This window comes from Ooceraea biroi, chromosome 3 (assembly GCF_003672135.1).
Source record: "Ooceraea biroi isolate clonal line C1 chromosome 3, Obir_v5.4, whole genome shotgun sequence".
NCBI classification, from domain to species: domain Eukaryota; kingdom Metazoa; phylum Arthropoda; class Insecta; order Hymenoptera; family Formicidae; genus Ooceraea; species Ooceraea biroi.
Window position 1 is genome coordinate 3743151 of NC_039508.1, and position 12691 is coordinate 3755841.

The 12691-nt window shown below is 42.6% G+C and overlaps 1 protein-coding gene across 13 annotated transcripts in view; it reads left to right on the forward strand.

The window, feature by feature from the left end:
- LOC105281406 (calcium/calmodulin-dependent protein kinase type II alpha chain) overlaps nucleotides 1–12691 on the forward strand; it is a 110680-nt gene that overhangs the window by 43127 nt on the left and 54862 nt on the right. For all 13 annotated transcript variants that reach the window (XM_026968501.1, XM_026968497.1, XM_026968496.1 and 10 more), the window contains exons 4-5: nucleotides 10695–10749; nucleotides 12319–12457. In XM_026968501.1, coding sequence (XP_026824302.1) covers nucleotides 10695–10749; nucleotides 12319–12457 — 194 coding nt within the window. The remainder of the gene's footprint in view (nucleotides 1–10694; nucleotides 10750–12318; nucleotides 12458–12691) is intronic.

Consider the following 12691-nt stretch of genomic DNA (forward strand, 5'->3'; position numbering starts at 1 on the left):
TCGTGTTTTTATTTTAGCGTGGAGTGGAAGCGCGAATTAGATTTGACACGCTCTACTGTGCGGCTCGTGGTGGCTTCCATGTAATTTGATTTTCCGCGCATTACTGGCGTCTTAAGACGTCGTTGGAAAATGCCACGGCGATCAATCTAAATCACATGAAAGCGCTTTGCCATTCTCATCGTCTCGTGAACCTCGGATAATGCGATGAAAACATATAATAACATCTCATTATAAATAATATCACAAAGAATTTTTCATTTCGATAATAGCGAGTACAAGGATAAAGAATTTGTAAATTGCTTTGCGAAGTTTTTATTAAACTTCAATGTTCCGCGTGTTCCTTAATGAGTTCTGGTACGACTTCTTCTTGAAGTTTAATTGGGTACTGTCGTTTTTGGCAACTTTGAGATTTTTATTCTTCGTAAACAAAATTTCAAATCGAGATCTGGGCGCTTTAAAGTGGAGTGCACTTGAAATTAACTCAAGAACAAAGTTCCGTTGTCTGTTTGTCTGGCATCTCTCTGAGCCCGAGTTTGCTAGAATTCTTCAATTTTCAATGTTAAATAATCTCGTAATTATGTAGGAGTTGAAATTCTCGTCGACTAAAAGTAGAGTCCAAATTTGCCAAAAGATATGCCGCTAAAGTTTCATGCAAACTTTACTTATATAACAACCTTTACGTGATATATTTTGTACTTTATCTCTAACTATGGTTACGCCGTCGAAAGGTTAAAGTTATAAATAAATTATAATGTTCAACGATTCGTGCGTATATTATACAGTAGTACGGCTAATTGATGATTACTTTGGAGCGTACGCGTGCGCGCGAGCGCGGAGATATAAATTATATTAACGTAAAAAGCGGAGAATGCGGCAAAAAGTATAACCGTACAGCCATTGTAATTTCCACAGTTCACGAGATCAGAGCGGTTTTTGCCTCGACACAGTATTATAATTACCCTTTGTTCCATTTATTTCGATCACACCAAAGCACCGACGAAACGATGCGCATTTATTCGTCACCTCGTTATCGTTTCGCATTAATCACGACACGTTTCTCGCTTTGCGTTTCTATAAATTGAGCGGAGTATGGACGGCAGCGTTTCACGTTCACCAAACGTTTCCCGCATTACGTCGATCGAACACGCGCTACCTCCGATCGCACGTAATCTCTTAAGTGAGGCGCATCGCGGACATGCGTGTCGCGGTCAAATGGAGATTCACCGTTACGACGCGAATTTAGACGGTCCCGATTAATCCGACGGTGGTCTCGCCACCCTCCCGAAGCGGCAACGAACCCTCCCGCGGGGGCGAGCGCGTGCAGTCGCTGCGCCGGTGGCAGTTCACCGCTGGTTTTCTATTATACGACCACTTCCGCAATTGCGCTTGCCCCAGGCGCCCAACACTCGCGTGTAAGTAGGCAATTTGCATCCGCGGCAGATACACGAGAATGATCGTAGAAAATTTATGGCCAATGAAAACGTATCGATTCCGCGGTGCGGTAACGTGAAACGCGTGTTAATACGCGTCGGACGCTGGCGAGCGCATCCTTACTGTGCCCGTCGATATCCTTGGGAGGAATCCTTCTTTTGCTACTCGCGACTGAGCTCTTGTTTTAATTAAATGCTTAATTTCATTGTTTTGTGATGCTCATTTGGAAATTGTGATATTTTTTGTGCCATTGTTGGTCTCTTCAAATGAGACTTTTATGAAATAAGCCGTTTGTGGGTAGTCTGTTGGTACAAATTCACAAGTAGCATGTTACTCTAAACTCCCTTTTTTCGCATAACTTAAATATATAACTACCAAAAATAATTTTCAAAGTCTGATAGTTCAGGAGTTAAACGATACCGCTGGTACAACTCTCGCAAACTTGATTGACATTTGACTTTAAAAAGAAGATTTAATAAATTTTATTGCTTGTACAATACTTTGTGTATATCTGCAAACGAATGTCAACGTTTACATTGATCTAGATAAAACGAATGTACTGCGTAAAAATATTAAATTACTACATTAATTGCTGCATTAAGACGGAATAGTTCACGGCTTCATCTTCATGACAGCAACTCATTGAACCTTGACCTTTTCGATCTTCATTAAGTGACTTTTGATCACGCGGATCTCCGATTGAAAGTCTCGGAGCGAATTATAATCAAGCTGATTCACTTTTGGTAGTTCTCGAATCGAACGCCCAGCAAATAAACGCTTTATTCCGATTGCGTCAATAATTCTTACCAGCGCGTTGCTTGTGCGTCGCTTCTACGTTCACTGGAAACGACGATGGGAACGGACTCGCTCTATTAATATAAATGACGGTCGCTAATTGATATAAATGCGAGCCGGCGCGCCGATTACAGCGCTCAAGCTCCCACTTGGACGCGATGCACGTCTTCAGTCTCACAATCTCACTCTCACGAGCTTGAAAGTTTAACTATTGTGGGATGTTATCGAAAGTGGGATAAAGATGACAAGAATCCTTGATGATCCACACAAGAATTTATTGAGATACGGTACAATAAAATAGAAGAACGTAATGTAACAACTGGCTTGCGCGTAACACGTCTTGACTCGCTCGTTGCCAGATCTCGACTCCCCTCGCGCTGCTCACGCCGCTGCGTGGTCGCCCGCGGAAACAAAGTAACATAAATCGTCAACCGCATATCAAACTGAACGCGATCACCGCGCTATTAAAACAAAACTAAAATTACAACGTCGCGTTTCCAAAACTAAAACAATCTTCTTGCCATTCTACACTATTAAGGGTGCAGCACCGTTATGAACGAATCCTTGAAAAAGTAATTTCGATACACAACCACTTTGGCATCTGATCCCGAACTTGAAATTTTTCACGTCCCGCTTCTCTCTCGGCGCGATGCAAGCGAAAATTGCTCATTATTCGCATATACGACGCACGCTGCTGCGGCCTTGAATTGACCATACAATCCGCACGAGACCCGTGCACCAGGTATGTGCAATCTGGATGCGAGCCAATCGGCCGCGCGTGTTCCCGAGGGAAATTTTTGGCGTGTGTTTCCGCGCATTTTTGCGTCAAGGATTTGCCTCGGATTGATCCTAGCGATGCTCGAACGAGCGAGAAGATCTCTCTTTACAATGTTCGCTCGCCGACAACAGGTGTCTGCCTTTCGGCGAAACCGACTTGAGACACAAACGACCGCTGTCCCACGAGAGTACCTTCCCATTTGTTTAAACCTCCTCGTTTATTGTTCCGCGAACGTTCACGCTCGTGCAATGAACTCGGAGGAGTTTCAGATGTGAGAGTACTTCAAAGTTTCTTTTATTTTATAAACAATTCGCTCATTTGGAAATCTATCAAAAACGGAGCGGCCGAACAAGAAATCTTGTTCAAAATCTTTAGAGGAAGTCGCAATTTTATCGGAAACGCAATTTTAATAATAACTGATTACAAATTATTACATTGATAGAATTATTACATTGATTGAAATTATAACACTTTTATACATATTTTTTTATTATAAATAGAGGTTCCGTCACATTGCAGAATTAAGAATTATTTATGATCTATTTATGACTTATGTAATGTATGTCTGTAATATGTTTAGATAAAATCTGAATGCATTTGCACAAAAAATTCCGTCTATTATGTGGCGCTAAATTGGCGAGGGGGTAACTTATCTTTCTTTTCTTCAGTGTGGTTATACGCTTGATAGCGTAGCCAAGCCAATATTATGTTTCTATTAATTGAATGGGCATCGACGCATCGGACGCTACCACCGCTCGCGTTTTTCAATTCGCTCTGTGAACGCGAAAAGACTGAAAGGATGGTTGGGCGACGTTCGTTCCTTTTGTCGAGTTCGTAAACGAATTTCATTGATCGAGGGGATGCTCGAGTGGCGCGGCACTCGTAATACATCGCGGCGACGGTCACACAATCGAAATTGTTGACATTGTATCGACAATACGTGCTCCCAAGCGAAGATAATCGTTTATCTTTTTACAAGTATAGCCGGTGGCGAAAGTCGCGGATCACCGCCGCTGTGGACGGTCTATTCGTCGACTTTCATCACTAGCGACACAGCTATTAGCGCAGCTAAGTACTGCGAAAACGGTACACAATGCCGTTCGATATAATTATATTGTTGAAGATATCGTTGAAGATATTTGCGGAGATCACCTCGAGAAAATCCTAATTATCTTGTCGCTCTTAAGTTTTATTGTATTCTTCTGTAGATTTCTTATTGACGATACGAATCACCTTTCAACAAACTTCAGAGCTAAGATCAGCCACTTTGTATCCACCGGTATCTATGGTTCCACTGAATGTGGTGCAATCTTGCTCGCTGTTCGTGCAATTGTTCCGGAGCAGTGGCACGGTGCAAATTTTCTCGAAGATCGCGCATTTGTTTCGCGATGAACCTTGACCTGCCATTGAAGCGCGGGATTTGCACAGAGCAACGAAATACGTGCTGCCGTCTTGTCGTTCTCGTTGCAGCATCTTGGCGAATCCCTCGCGGGACACAAAAGCACGCGCAACGAACAGAATGCAGATCAATACTCGGCATCCGGTTGAGTCGAGTACGCTTCGCGTTTACTCCCGCATTTACCCCCGCGAATACTCGCGATTTTGCTTCACTCAGTCTCGTACATTTCGCGAAAAATTGTCAAAATGAGTGCTGGGAGTGGCGGCGACACGTTTGCAATCGATCTCCGCTGGAATTTCCAGACATTCGCGCGGTACGACGCGATTTTTCGGAAAATCATCTCGGAATATTCCGGTATTGAATATCGATAGTGCTAAAGGCTGCATCGATTGTCGCGCGAAGGACACTGAGAAAGCGAATATCCGAACACATCGCCTGTGTTACGCTCGTAAATTGTGTGTAATTGCAAGAGATCGGAAGAGAGATGACGCTTTATAATAAATGGCAATGTGACAATTTGCACTGCCACGTTTATTCGTGCAAATAAATATCCGAGGTACATTCAGCGAGAGATAATAACGATTTTCCGCCACGACAGGAAGCCAATGTCGGTTCGGATAAGGCAATTGACGCAAGATTATCTAAAAAATGAAAGAATGTAAAGTGTAGTTTTTATCAGGAAAAGTTTCATCTTTGTACTCTCTTAAACCTCATAATACCGATCGATGCGCATCTGTTCAAAACTTAATTTTTAGCATAATTAACATGAAAAAGTGAAAAATCGCTGCAGATTAAACATTTGCCGTTTTTCACGTTTACTTTATATAATAAAATTCCTATAAAAAAATATGATAAAACCTGTTTCATTTAACCTCCAGTAAATTTCGTTTTATGAGAAATTAAATTTGATATTAATCTCCAAGTTATTTCATATTGAATATCAGAGATCGCTGCAATTGAAATTGATGCACACCGGCTTTCGAGTTTCACAGAAAAATTTCTCTTTCGGATTCAATTTGATTAATTTTCACGACATTTAGCTCAGTGATACGCACAAAACCATAAGCAGTGAGCCCACTTACAATCAATATTTAGTTTCAAGTCTTAAAATGACGGCTTGAAATCCCAAAAAATGATCCGTATGCTTCGATATCGGATGATGCAACAACGAGATAGATGACCGAAATTAGAGCCGCAAACGCAATGGTAACATTCTCGTGCAAGAGACGTGCAAATAGTTATGGGATACATATTAGGATATTTACGTGTGTAAAAGCTTTAAACAACCAAAGAGCTACTTTTCGACGACGTACACGATACGTCATGTGCAGCAAAAAGATTAATATCCGAGAGCACAGGAATCACATAAAAGCAACCGCGGGATTCTTCTTCGCACTCAGTGAACTGGTGCATGCTGTAGATAGATACAAATAGATGATCGAGTGATGATCGAGTTGCAATCAAGTTGGTGTCGCTAGACGTCGAGAAGTTCCGCGAGTTTGTTAGATCGAGCAATCTGACCGCGAGTAGCAGTGAAAATTCCATAATTCATAAGGACCTGGGCGATCGGCAGACGAGGGTTTCTTTTATTCATCCTATGGCTCTATTCGCCGAGCGGACTCGACCCGGTGCGATGAATCGCGGCGTCCTCGCGTTCTCCGTTGCGTGGAAACGCGATCGCGATATTTTCCCGCGTAATGGCGTGCCACAGGAAACTCACGTTCGCCCCGAGTCAACAAGTGATACCTATCGATTCTGCTTGTCAGTCGGGCTCGTTTCGTTCCCTGCCTCATTTTTTCCTTCCTCCCTCTAACTCGTGTTTTTTTTTCCGCCCGCCGCGTGTCTCACCCTCCCCGTTCATGCGACACGCATGATGGATACGATCGCGAGTGTCATCGGAAGAAACGTGTCGTGAACTACGACATGGTTGCTCTCCAAAAACCTTTCTGTAGTCTCGTGCTTGATGGGCCGTTGTGGGCGTAGCCCATGCGTGGAACGCGCTTGAGAACGCATTTGTCCACGATGAATATTCGATATCGGACAACGGTTCCAGCGACATGGAAAAACATGACAAAGTAATCTAGAGAAAGAGTCAATAATGATGAATAAGGATAAATAAACTGCCGCACACATTAATGCATAAATTAATGCATTTTTTTGTTATCATGTTAACTGAACGCATTCGTTGTGAAAGTAATTCCTGATGAAACCTGTATCCTTGGTAATTCTACTACTAGTAGATAATCGCTATTCCATGTCATGCCCCGTGCTAATGCGCGATCGTGATTTTCGGGTGGGTCGGTCAATCTCTCTGCATCGAGTCAGGAGTAAAGCAAGTTTAGAGACGGTGAACTATATCGTTGGGATAATAGCGAGGGCTGCTGCCGGGTAACGAGATTTCCGTGCGCCGAAGACGGCCTGGTAATCGTCTTACCGTCTTAACGAACTACCAGAAGCGTTCGTGAACGCCTTCCAATATCTGCTTGCACAATGCCTGTCATACGTTCCAAAACAGTTTCAAAACGGTCACACGTTTCTGTATCGTGTGTGAAGAGCGATAGAAAATCGGAGGAAAAAAGGAATTTTGGAAAAGAATTTTAAACTGAAGAATTTAAAAACAAAACTTTCTTTACTTATTATAATTCTCTCCTGAGTGGATTTGCGTAAAAATCAGTTTCACCCCTTTGAGATTCTTCTCTTTAATTTGTCAGTATTTAAGTCGGAATTTCAAGCAGACTTGAGCTTGCAAATGTAATCGCAACGTAGCGCCGCGCACAGCTACGCCGAGGTGTGGCTTCGAGGATCGATACTTGTGTGTCAGTTATCTTTCTCTCTCTTTCTCTTTACGTCGGTTACACCGTAGTCGTTATCGTCCCGTCGATTTTTCCCGTTATCGTCGCGCTATTAGCGCAGGGACTTCACGTGTATTTGTGTAACGTTATAATATTTCATTTATCACGAATCGAAGAGTGGACAAAATCCCTGGCAGACTCCCACAATTCTCTTTCCAGATACATCTTTTTTTGCACGTCCAGATTGAGACGTTTCTCACGGAACATGCCACTCCATATCGATAGAAATTCTCGCCAATAATATCCATCTTAGTATTCGTACTCGTTTTCCGATCACATTTTATTGGATCGCACAAGGGATCGAAAGGCGAGAAGATGGATTCTAGTCCCAGCTTCCCTCACGAGCTCGGGGATCATTCGAAACGGATGCTGGGGATGAAAAGGCGCATTCGGTGTACTTTGACATGTACGCAGTATTTCGATCTCTAGCTCGCACTCGACACTGCTAGCAGCTGTAAAAACATTTCTACTTCTCGGATTTTTCAGAGCACTGTTATCATTACGGGAAATCACTATTCTGCGTAAATAAAATGGAACGTTAAATGTTTGTGAGTATGCAATGAGAAAAGATTATTATTCTAAATTGTAAAAAATGATGTAACAAGAATATTATAATAATTATTATATGCCAATGAAGATTGTTGGCTTAAAAAGTAAATTAATCGTGAATGCAGCGAGCATTTTTCAAGTTTTGTAATTTATCCACTCTTTTTAGCTTCCCTTTCTAGCCTGTCATTTGCGTAGACGTTTTTCTCGAGAATACTTCTTTTGTCATCGGTATCCTCTATCTTTCTATCATCGATACGTATTCTGATAATACTCATTCTCGTCTCGTTTCCTATCTCGAGGCCCCGTTTGGATCTTATTGGATCGAGCGCGGTATCAAAGGAAGAGAAGATGAGCCCGGTCTTCTATGGCTCTTTGATCCTTCCAAAGATGAAAAGTGCGACGAAAGTGTAAAGTCATACTCTCTCATCGGCTCTTGAATCGCGACGAGCTCTAAGAATTCAAATGTGCCGGAACTATCCGTTTAATATTAATGGCGGTGAGTTTATCGGATTATCCGCGCTCCCACGAAATCCCCATCACGTCTCTTTTCTTTCTTTTTTTTTCTTCTTTACTAAGGATATTATCGGATTCATAATTGACAACAGCAATAACTATTACATGTTTAAATCCCTTACATTTTTTCAAATGTAAAATTTCTTTCGTTAATGCTATTAACGTGTATTACTATTAAATTATATGATAATATTAATGGTATAATTTAGTTTATTGTCCATTTATTTATTTATCAACAATTTTCTTACTGAAATTTATCTTACTTTCTCATCTTAATGCTCGTCAGACAGAAGGTTTTCAAGATGCATTACGGATCTATCATTTATTTTGATATGTCTATCCACAATCGAGTAAAATAACTGATAGTGTTTTCTATCGACGAACGGTTCCCCTGCCCCCGTCGGTATCCATGTTGTTCTCATTAAAATTTCTTTGCTAGTCAACGCGAGGTGACAGCCGGTGTCGGAAATGCCGGTTTTCGCTTGATTGGCAAGATCTCGCGCCGATGAAACGCCAGGGCGAGTTGTCGCGGTGCGTGCTAACTGCGAAACGATACGTCTGTCAGGAAAAGTTCCGCTCTCATTATGGCGGTATGTCGGCAACCCACTTTGCTGATCGATCTCGAAACAGGTACGCGTAGAGAACGGCGCATTGCGGCGGAAACGACGCCAAACAGGTGGAACAAATGTAGGTAAATTAGGCAAGAACGACGCGACACAAATCACTCCCTTATCTAAAAAATTCTATCGTTAGACGAAACTTGATGCAAAATTTGTCGGAAAACTTATTTCTTATATGAATGAGAGATACTTTCAAAATAGCGATTATTTTTTTCTTTTTGGACATTTGTTTAAATAATCAAAGTACCTGCAAATTGAAATAATAATTTAATCATTCGTCGACTGAATTGCTTGTTCAGCATGACCATGAGAAAAAATTTTAATGAAAGCTTTAACAAGAATTTTAGCAAAAGTTCATAAATCTTCAACTTTTCGTTAACAAGGTATACAAATTCTATTCATCAACGTGTTCTATACAAAAGCGACTCATGCATGAACGACTCACGTTTATTTAAGAACAACCAGCAGGTCTCGTAATGAAAACTCGCGTATTCAGTAAGAAGCTAGGTAATCTTGACGTTTAAACGAGGCGAGTTAGATGCGCGAAGTAAGTCTTCAGCGTTGCGGAGGGTTTCAAGAATCGTGTCATCGTCGTCTGTGCTAGCCAAGTATGATCTTCGCTCTCACACTACGAATGCAGAGAACGTGTCATGATACGTTGTTTTTTTGCATATGGAAGATCTAGCCCCGTCTTCATTTGACTCTGATTAAGCTCCATTCGCGTCAATCGACCAAGCTGATTCTCGCCCCGCGCGAGAAACGCTTCTTCATTGACCTCAATGAACACCGCGACCGCTTTCTGTCTCTCATTTCACGTCCAAACGAATATTACTCACACCCGAGAATCGATCTCCGTGTTTTGCATAGCTTTATTATGTCATTTCCTTTTTTTTTAGTACTTGCAATTTTATTAGCCGCGCGAAGTAATTAATCGCGCTTGCCTCGCATCAAGCGTGCTCGTTCTCGCCCGCATTTTCTTACGAGTCTAGTCGAGTCGTGATAAATCGGACGCGATCCTTGGCCTGTTTTCGCGCGGCCAGTTGCCGAGTTAATTGACGCCAATCGTTGGAGAACGCGGCGCAGAAATTCGAGTGACGTGACACGATCGTATGATGGCAGTGAAGACAGGCGGGTAAAAGAACTGCGGCACGTCTCAAGTATCTCCGACGATACTACCTAGCAGATTCAACGGTTTTCCGAATGCCATCGGCATGTTAGCGCTAGCTAGACATGAAACTGCAACTGCTTAGAAACGGCACGTCGTTGAGCTTATGGCTCGCGAGCTCGTGGAATTTAAACGAAGAGGATTTTACGATCGTGATCTTGATCGCCGCGCGTTTCTTCATTTCGTACGCGAGAAGCATCTCGGGGAAAATTTCGCCGGTACGGTGGTAATCGAGAATACTGAAAATGAAAGGGACATTTTAAACAAATTATGAACTACGGGCTATCATGAAATAAAGCGGGAAATTAATTATTGCATGAGACCTGAAACGTAAGAACGTTTATATTAATCATTGTTGGGTCGGTTTGTTCTAGCTACTGTCTCGCGTTTAACGGATATGAATGATTACAAAGGTAGACACGCGAGACTAAAAAAATAACAAAGTTAATGATAATGATATATATATATATATATCACGAAAAGTGCACTGTTTCTGTGCTATACTTTTAGAGATACAGCTAGACATAAGAATCATTTACAATGCAAAAGCTATTGTAACAAACAGCTTTACACTCTGTTCTTTCTGTTACAGTGAGATTGCACGACAGTATACAAGAGGAGAATTTCCATTATCTCGTCTTTGACCTGTAAGTACACCGAATCGTTATTAGAGAACTAACTTCATTTCATGCATGTCCTCCGCTCTCTTTGATCAGATTGAACGACGTATAATATACATTCAACGGGACCCATCGTGTAGCAATTAAGATGTCAAATGAAACGAAGGCTCACGGATTCATATCGATACAAGTGATTTGTTTTCTCCTCTCAATTTGACTTAATAGTTTTCTAATATTTTTATATTAGCCAAGTCAATCGTAAATTTTTTCGTATATTAGTGAGAAGGAACATTACTATTTTCCCAGATTTAGGTCAAATTATTGCATCGATAGTCTCGCATTTATTATATTTATTGTACAATAAACTAAGATGTGCACGAAATCGTTACTCTTTTAAAATTTAAGATTTTTATTCACGGTTCTTTTGTATCTCCAATACATAATAGCGACGCGATATACATTGCGATTTACTTTTATTAAAAACATGATCAGTCCCTGATCTACGATCGTGTTGGGAGCGCACAATACGATCATACGGATAGCATGGAGGCGCGATTTCCGAGTCATCGCGTTCATCTAGTCTCGCGACTCCATTAACCGGCACCCGACAGCGAACAACAGCGAGGCAATTTTGGGCTCTAATTGCATCAAGCAGATACCGATCTGCGGTCTTTTAATGCCGTCGGTGCTACGTCGGGACGTGGAGAGCGCCGCGCCTAATTTAATTTTCCGCGCGCTCCATTCCGGATATTCGTAACGTTGATTTACCGTGTGCCGTAAATCTCGCTCCTCCGCGGCCGGCGCGGCATGACTTAGCTAATTCGCCGCGCCGCCACGCCGATTAATCCGCGGGTTATATGAGGGATCTCATCTCGCCTGTTTGTTTTTCCCGCCGCGCTTTTTGTCTGCGACGCTCTCGGCGTCGCGCTTCCGCTTGCGAGCGGCCAACCCTTTTTAATCCCACATAACAGCAGCTTCTTCCCGCCGTATTTTAATCCCATAATTGTTAGCGTCGATTTTTATTCCACGCATTACTCGCCCGCGGATCCGCTGCGGTCGTAATGCAAACCCTTCGATATTTATAACGCGAACTTTGAAAGTCAGCGGAGAACGCAAAAATATCGTGATTGACTGACATTTCAGTTGAATTATTGTAGTGACAACGTACAATAATATATCACAATACCAAGCTTCATCGGATGTCACGGTTATAAATTGAAAAGGTCAATTCGAGACTAACGAGAGACGCGTTATCTCGATCAAAATTTAATGGACGTTACATATTCGTGGACACGCACGGGCGTAGACCTTCGTTTGCAGCTTTCGCTGAAGTTGAAGAGTCAAGGAAATCTCGCGACGTCGTATATTCTTACTTGCGCATGCAATATTAAAAGTCTCGGGTCGTATCAAAAGAAGAGACTCGAACGTCGCAAAGCGACGTTCCGACGGGAGCGCGCGCATACTTTACCGCATGCGTTATTCACGCTACTCTTATTTCCGAGGTTAAACGTCCCGCCGCCCCGCCGTGTTCCTTACCCGCGCAATTCCGCGAGACGCGCGACGGCGAAATGGAATTGAAACGTAAAACGCTTACAGAGTCACCGGCGGAGAACTGTTCGAGGACATCGTCGCCCGGGAATTCTACAGCGAGGCCGATGCCTCGCACTGTATTCAACAAATCCTGGAAAGCGTTCACCACTGCCACCATAACGGAGTTGTGCACCGGGATCTGAAAGTACGTAGAAAAAGAGATGACGGCAGGAAGGGCGGAGGGGAAAGGGAAAGAGTTTATCGAGCGGACTGCGCGTTTGCAGAGCCGACGTCGAAATAAAGAGAGCGAGCGAGCGCGCCGGTCCATTTTTCCACAATGCATTTCCGTCGAATGCCTCGTCTATTTTCCGCGATTTCCACGGGATGTCCCGGAAAACCTAGACAATAATAGCAGGCCGGTATTCCCTAGCGAGGCGAT